Genomic DNA, 7,830 nt, shown 5'->3' with positions numbered 1-7,830 from the left:
TTAAATTATAACAACCTGTTTGGTTCCTCTATACGATAAATATTTCTAGATCTAAACCTGGGGCCAGATTCACGAAGCAGTTACGTAAGTACTTACGAAGCTGTACATCTTTCCTCAATCTTTGACGGCTTTGGTAACATTTATTAAACAGTTTACAAGCATGAAAACTTGCCAATCAACTGTTGTTATTGTTATAAACAGCCTCCTGGTGCTTCGGAGCTCATTGACTGTTTAATAATTGTAAACAAAGCCGCCAAAGATTGAGAAAAGATGGACAGGTTCGTAAGTGCTTGCTTAACTGCTTCGTGAATTTGGCCCCAGAGCAGTAAAAGTGCGTACCTGACTTCAAATGAACAAATTGAACACCTGAAACACCTTTCAGGTGTTCAAATGAACACCTGAAAGCCAGGCTGAACCTGGCTTCAACCTAGTGATAGCGTGAATCAGGTACTTCAGTACCTGGCTTCAAATGAACAAATTGAACACCTGAAACACCTTTCAGGTGTTCAAATGAACACCTGAAAGCCAGGTTGAACCTGGCTTCAACCTAGTGATGGCGTGAATCAGGTACTTCAGTACCTGGCTTCGAACCTGTGTGCTAAACAGTAAAGCTACTCAGTACCTTTTGTAAATGTAGCTGGTTCTGTTAGGCCGTACTGGCCAGTGGGACATAGAATAGGAGCCGATCCTTTAAAAGGAAAGGGGCGTGGGGGGTGGGTGGGGGGTTGATCTAACCTTCCTACGACACTCCCCATCCAATCACAGGTCACCATGCAAAGCTTTGAGAGGTTAACCCTCAAACCTCTCCAATCTTATAGAGACAGGCAGTCAAACTGACAAACATAATTTAAAGATAATCAACACATAATCTATATCTAATCAAGACATAATCTAAAGAAAATACATAATACACAATCTTGGTTATCTTGAGATGATTTCGGGGCTTTTAGTGTCTCCGCGGCCCGGTCCTCGACCAGGCCTCCACCCCCAGGAAGCAGCCCGTGACAGCTGACTAACACCCAGGTACCTATTTTACTGCTAGGTAACAGGGACATAGGGTGAAAGAAACTCTGCCCATTGTTTCTCGCCGGCGCCTGGGATCGAACCCAGGACCACAGGATCACAAGTGCAGCGTGCTGTCCGCTCGGCCGACCGGCTCCCTTCTCTGCTACCCAGAGATAAAAATTGTTACATTGTGTTAAATCAACCAATTTCGCTCATTGCAAATCCAATAATTTGCAACGCTGGGAACTGTCCTCACACTTAATGCATCGTTGGCCGGGAGCCGGTCGGCCGAGCGGACAGCACGCGGGACTTGTGATCTTGTGGTCCTGGGTTCGATCCCGGGCGCCGGCGAGAAACAATGGGCAGAGTTTCTTTCACCCTATGCCCCTGTTACCTAGCAGTAAAATATGTACCTGGGTGTTAGTCAGCTGTCACGGGCTGCTTCCTGGGGGTGGAGGCCTGGTCGAGGACCGGGCCGCGGGGACACTAAAAAGCCCCGAAATCATCTCAAGATAACCTCAAGAAGATCGTATTTTGTGGGTAATCGTCCACAGCGTCGATTTTACAGTGTTTTATTGAAATTAAGACCACACAAGTATTGACGCTTCCTGGAAGGAAAGGAACATGAATTACCTAGATTTGTACGTTTCAGGCTAGACCAAAACCACTTCAAATTTGACGTTTTATCACGTGAGAGAACCATAACTCCCTCTAGCCAACTGAACCCGTCGGTGGGGGTCTCACGAACGAACAACTTGCTTGATCCAAAGGTTATGGTGGTGGTCGGGGGTGGGAATCGATCCCGGGCAAGGACGAGTAGCGGCGCCCTCATCAATATAACACACTCGACAGCCGGGAATAGAAATGTTACGGCTACGGAGACTCGGGTACGAAGCCGGCCTGGCGCTCTCTTATCTCCCTGGAGACATCTACCTGGAGATCTGCATCTACCTGGAGATCTGCATCTACCTGGAGGACCTGCATCTACCTGGAGGACCTGCATCTACCTGGAGGACCTGCATCTACCTGGAGACATCTACCTTGAGACCTGCATCTACCTGGAGACATCTACCTGGAGACATCTACCTTGAGACCTGCATCTACCTGGAGGACCTGCATCTACCTGGGAGATAATCTACCTGGAGATTATATCTCCCTGGCTCACCAAATCCGCCCCAATCCAGCCCAGTACAAGCACCATACCGAAACTAATTGACTTTTATCAGAAACTCTGAGGCGTAATCGATGAGAGAAGAGCAGCAGGTGTATGAGGGAGTAGGTGTGTGAGGCAGGTGTGTATGAGGGAGTAGGTGTGTGAGGGAGGCAGGTGTGTATGAGGGAGTAGGTGTGTGAGGGAGGCAGGTGTGTATGAGGGAGTAGGTGTGTGAGGGAGGCAGGTGTGTATGAGGGAGTAGGTGTGTGAGGAAGGCAGGTGTGTATGAGGGAGTAGATGTGTGAGGGAGGCAGGTGTGTATGAGGGAGTAGGTGTGTGAGGGAGGCAGGTGTGTATGAGGGAGTAGGTGTGTGAGGGAGGCAGGTGTGTACGAGGGAGTAGGTGTGTGAGGCAGGTGTGTATGAGGGAGTAGGTGTGTGAGGGAGGCAGGTGTGTACGAGGGAGTAGGTGTGTGAGGGAGGCAGGTGTGTATGAGGGAGTAGGTGTGTGAGGGAGGCAGGTGTGTATGAGGGAGCCAGGTGTGTATGAGGGAGTAAGTGTGTGAGGGAGGCAGGTGTGTACGAGGGAGTAGGTGTGTGAGGGAGGCAGGTGTGTATGTACCTTAACACCCCATTCCCCCCTCCTCCTAACCCCACCACCCCTCCCAAAAAAAGGGAAGGGTGGCGTCTCTGACGAAGGGAAAGGGAATATATTGGAAATTCAGGTGCAAAGAAGTCCAAATTTTACACAAAGGGACAGAGGAAGGTCCACACCCAGGTAAAAAGGAAAGATTATCAGAGATCCGACGGAAATTCCTGACCACGAAAGGTCAGTGGAGACGTCTAGAGCTTCTCAAAGGTCAGTGGAGACGTCTAGAGCTTCTCAAAGGTCAGTGGAGACGTCTAGAGCTTCTCAAAGGTCAGTGGAGACATCTAGAGCTTCTCAAAGGTCAGTGGAGACGTCTAGAGCTTCTCAAAGGTCGGTGGAGACGTCTAGAGCCTCTCAAAGGTCGGTGGAGACGTCTAGAGCCTCTCAAAGGTCAGTGGAGACGTCTAGAGCGTCTCAAAGGTCGGTGGAGACGTCTAGAGCCTCTCAAAGGTCAGTGGAGACGTCTAGAGCTTCTCAAAGGTCAGTGGAGACGTCTAGAGCCTCTCAAAGGTCGGTGGAGACGTCTAGAGCTTCTCAAAGGTCAGTGGAGACGTCTAGAGCCTCTCAAAGGTCGGTGGAGACGTCTAAAGCTTCTCAAAGGTCAGTGGAGACGTCTAGAGCTTCTCAAAGGTCAGTGGAGACATCTAGAGCTTCTCAAAGGTCACTGGAGAAGTCTAGAGCTTCTCAAAGGTCAGTGGAGACGTCTAGAGCTTCTCAAAGGTCAGTGGAGACATCTAGAGCATCTCAAAGGTCAGTGGAGACGTCTAGAGCTTCTCAGAGGTCAGTGGAGACGTCTAGAGCTTCTCAAAGGTCAGTGGAGACGTCTAAAACCTCTTAAAGGTCAGTGGAGACGTCTAGAGCTTCTCAAAGGTCAGTGGAGACGTCTAAAACCTCTTAAAGGTCGATGGAGACGTCTAGAACCTCTTAAAGGTCAGTGGAGACGTCTAGAGCTTCTCAAAGGTCAGTGGACACGTCTAGAGCTTCTCAAAGGTCAGTGGAGACGTCTAGAGCTTCTCAGAGGTCAGTGGAGACGTCTAGAGCCTCTCAAAGGTCAGTGGAGACATCTAGAGCTTCTCAAAGGTCGGTGGAGACGTCTAGAGCCTCTTAAAGGTCAGTGGAGACGTCTAGAGCTTCTCAAAGGTCAGTGGAGACGTCTAGAGCCTCTCAAAGGTCAGTGGAGACGTCTAGAGCTTCTCAAAGGTCAGTGGAGACATCTAGAGCTTCTCAAAGGTCGGTGGAGACGTCTAGAGCCTCTTAAAGGTCAGTGGAGACGTCTAGAGCTTCTCAAAGGTCGGTGGAGACGTCTAGAGCCTCTCGAAGGTCAGTGGAGACGTCTAGAGCCTCTCAAAGGTCGGTGGAGACGTCTAGAGCCTCTTAAAGGTCAGTGGAGACATCTAGAGCCTCTTAAAGGTCAGTGGAGACGTCTAGAGCTTCTCAAAGGTCACTGGAGAAGTCTAGAGCTTCTCAAAGGTCAGTGGAGACATCTAGAGCCTTCCAAAGGTCGGTGGAGACGTCTAGAGCCTCTCAAAGGTCAGTGGAGACGTCTAGAGCCTCTCAAAGGTCAGTGGAGACGTCTAGAGCTTCTCAAAGGTCAGTGGAGACATCTAGATCTTCTCAAAGGTCACTGGAGAGGTCTAGAGCTTCTCAAAGGTCAGTGGAGACATCTAGAGCCTCTCAAAGGTCGGTGGAGACGTCTAGAGCCTCTCAAAGGTCAGTGGAGACATCTAGAGCCTCTCAAAGGTCGGTGGAGACGTCTAGAGCCTCTCAAAGGTCAGTGGAGACGTCTAGAGCTTCTCAAAGGTCAGTGGAGACATCTAGAGCCTCTCAAAGGTCGGTGAAGACGTCTAGAGCTTCTCAAAGGTCAGTGGAGACATCTAGAGCCTCTCAAAGGTCGGTGGAGACGTCTAGAGCCTCTCAAAGGTCAGTGGAGACGTCTAGAGCTTCTCAGAGGTCAGTGGAGACGTCTAGAGCTTCTCAAAGGTCAGTGGAGACGTCTTGAGCTTCTCAAAGGTCAGTGGAGACGTCTTGAGCTTCTCAAAGGTCAGTGGAGACGTCTAGAGCTTCTCAAAGGTCAGTGGAGACGTCTAGAGCTTCTCAGAGGTCAGTGGAGACATCTAGAGCTTCTCAGAGGTCAGTGGAGACGTCTAGAGCTTCTCAAAGGTCAGTGGAGACGTCTAGAGCTTCTCAGAGGTCAGTGGAGACATCTAGAGCTTCTCAGAGGTCAGTGGAGACGTCTAGAGCTTCTCAGAGGTCAGTGGAGACGTCTAGAGCTTCTCAAAGGTCAGTGGAGACGTCTTGAGTCGCCAAAAATGTTTGAGAAGAGAGACACTGAAAAACGAGTGTGTGGAAGATGGGACGAAGGATAAGGTGGGTGTCGATGAGCACAAGAGAGAGAGAGAGAGAGAGAGAGAGAGAGAGAGAGAGAGAGAGAGAGAGAGAGAGAGAGAGAGAGAGAGAGAGAGAGAGAGAGAGAGAGGGAGGCTGATAATTTCCCACAAACCATCTCTGCTCAGTAACCTCCTTCTTGAGAGATGCTTAATCCTGCATTATCTCCCGTTTAGCATCACGCTGCAATTGGAAATGAGTTACTGTTCTCCTTCAGTAATCAAATATTATGTGCTTGAGGAAATATTATGTTCCTTAGAGAAAGGTTGAAGCATTAGTTGAAAGCTTCTTCAGGAATACCTATTTCTTACCCGCTCTCCCTATTCCCCTTTCCTTTCTATTCCCCCTAATCACCACAGTCCCCCCATTCCCTAGGTGCTCCCCCCTCACGCCCCATCCACTACCCCCTCCTCTCTCTCTCTCTCTTCCGCCTCTCCCTTCGCTCTCACATCAATCTTCACCTATCTTGCCATCTCCTCTTCTTTCTCACTATCACATGGCCACCACTCTTACCTCAATCCCTTCCTCTTCCACCATTACCCATACCTTTATTCCCTTTCTCCAAAAGACAACCCCTTCCTCCTTCCAACCACCCAAACTAACCCCCCAAACCCACCCCCAAAGACCCCAAACAGCGTCACATTTGTAACCCCATCAAATTTTTCGAGAAAATCACGCCAAGAAATTGGCATTTCCAATTTAATACGACTTTCATCTCTCACCTATTTCACCCTATGTAATACCCACACACATATACTCCTCTACGGAATGGCTCTAAGCCAAATTTTCAGCTGACTCTCCAAAAATTTCACTGTGGAGAAAGTTTAATTAACTTTCGACTTTTTGGGAATATTTTTTTTTTACTTCAGAGTTGAAAATAGAATTTTGTCTGGTATATGTGTGTGTCAGGACATACCTGTAGCGTGTATATTTTTAATGGGGCATCTTACGGTATATTCTCTAGTGGAGGGAAGTATGCGCGTGTGGGGGACAGATGTTTGGGGCGGAACAGATTGGGCTATCCCCTTTACCTAGAATATTTATGCACACATAAACGTAAGTACAACTAGATTTTGATCTAGTAACTATCCTGTATCTTACGTATGTTCTACTGTATCTCCATAACGATATGAACAAAAATAGTTTGTTTTTGGGAATCGATGAGGTGACAGAGAGAGATGTGTAGTGAGTAGAATGAGTGAAAAATGAGGCAAGTCGATGTCTCATGGCTCAGATATCCCCCGTGAAAATATTATTCATTACCCATGTTACCCACACACTGCCCCATGAGACACTATTACCCTCATCTAATTCAACTAAATGCCGTGGAATGAACTGAGGAAGATCTTAATCTGCCACTCAGGCCGTCGCGAGAGCTGGAGGAATATCTCTCTCTCTCTCTTCCTCACAAGATGAAGGATTCTGCCTGCAAAAATATCAGATGCTGCTGACTTTTTGGAGTCACACTGACACGTACACTATGGCAGTACGTACATTATGGCGACACGTACCTTATGGCAACACGTACACTATGGCGACACTCTAGTACCCTGCGCTAATGTTGACCAGACCACACACTAGAAGGTGAAAGGACGACGACGTTTCGGTCCGTCCTGGATCATTCTCAAGTCGATTGTCTTGAGAATTGACTTGAGAATGGTCCAGGACGGACCGAAACGTCGTCATCCCTTCACCTTCTAGTGTGTGGTCTGGTCAACAATATTGGGATGTGTTTATCTCTTAGTAAATATAAACAATAAAGGGTTTTGTTGACCAGACCACACACTAGAAAGTGACAGGACGACGACGTTTCGGTCCGTCCTGGACCATTCTCAAATCGATTGTCGATCGATCCACCAATTGACTTGAGAATGGTCCAGGACGGACCGAAACGTCGTCGTCCCTTCACCCTTCTAGTGTGTGGTCTGGTCAACATACTTTAGCCCCGTTATTGTGACTCCTCGCCTGCACCCTACTCTAATCTCCCCCTCTCCACCACCCACAACAGATCTCCACCACTCCCACAAAATCTTCCCTCGGTGTATCCAGCCCTTTTTCCTGTCATCAACTCTTCCCCCACGATCTTGTCTCCTCGCTAATCTCACTTGTCCTCAAGTTTAATATTCGTATATGTCTTATCGCGGCTTTTCCCTTCGTTTCTAAGTTCTTGTGGCTCTGTAATGTATATACTGGTAATAGATGGGGTGCTAGGGGTACTCCCTTACTCACCATCATCTTCCCGTACACACACCACACACACACACACATACACACACACACACACGCACACACACACACACACACACACACACACACACACACACACACACACACACACACACACACACACACACGCACACACACACACACGCACACACACAGATCATCTGGGTACTGAAAGAGTGTGCAGAGGCACTTTGCTTGCCACTCTCCATAGTGTATAGTAAGTCACTAGAGACGGGAGACCTACCAGAAATATGGAAGACGGCGAATGTGGTCCCAATATACGAAAAGGGCGACAGGCAAGAGGCACTGAAACTACAGGCCAGTATCCTTGACTTGTATACCATGCAAGGTGATGGAGAAGATCGTGAGAAAAAACCTGGTAGCACATCTGGAGAGAAGGGACTTCGTGACAA

The 7,830-nt window shown here is 48.4% G+C and overlaps 1 protein-coding gene across 1 annotated transcript in view; it reads left to right on the top strand.

The window, feature by feature from the left end:
• The window catches only part of LOC138356266 (involucrin-like), a 57,432-nt gene that overhangs the window by 14,100 nt on the left and 35,502 nt on the right, over window positions 1-7,830 (top strand). Inside the window, exon 3 of the mRNA XM_069312235.1 lies at window positions 2,912-4,606. Within this exon, the coding sequence (XP_069168336.1) occupies window positions 2,912-4,606 (1,695 nt within the window). The remainder of the gene's footprint in view (window positions 1-2,911; window positions 4,607-7,830) is intronic.

This window comes from Procambarus clarkii, chromosome 71 (genome assembly GCF_040958095.1).
Source record: "Procambarus clarkii isolate CNS0578487 chromosome 71, FALCON_Pclarkii_2.0, whole genome shotgun sequence".
NCBI classification, from domain to species: Eukaryota; Metazoa; Arthropoda; class Malacostraca; order Decapoda; family Cambaridae; genus Procambarus; species Procambarus clarkii.
This window is presented reverse-complemented; position numbering and strand designations above follow the sequence as displayed.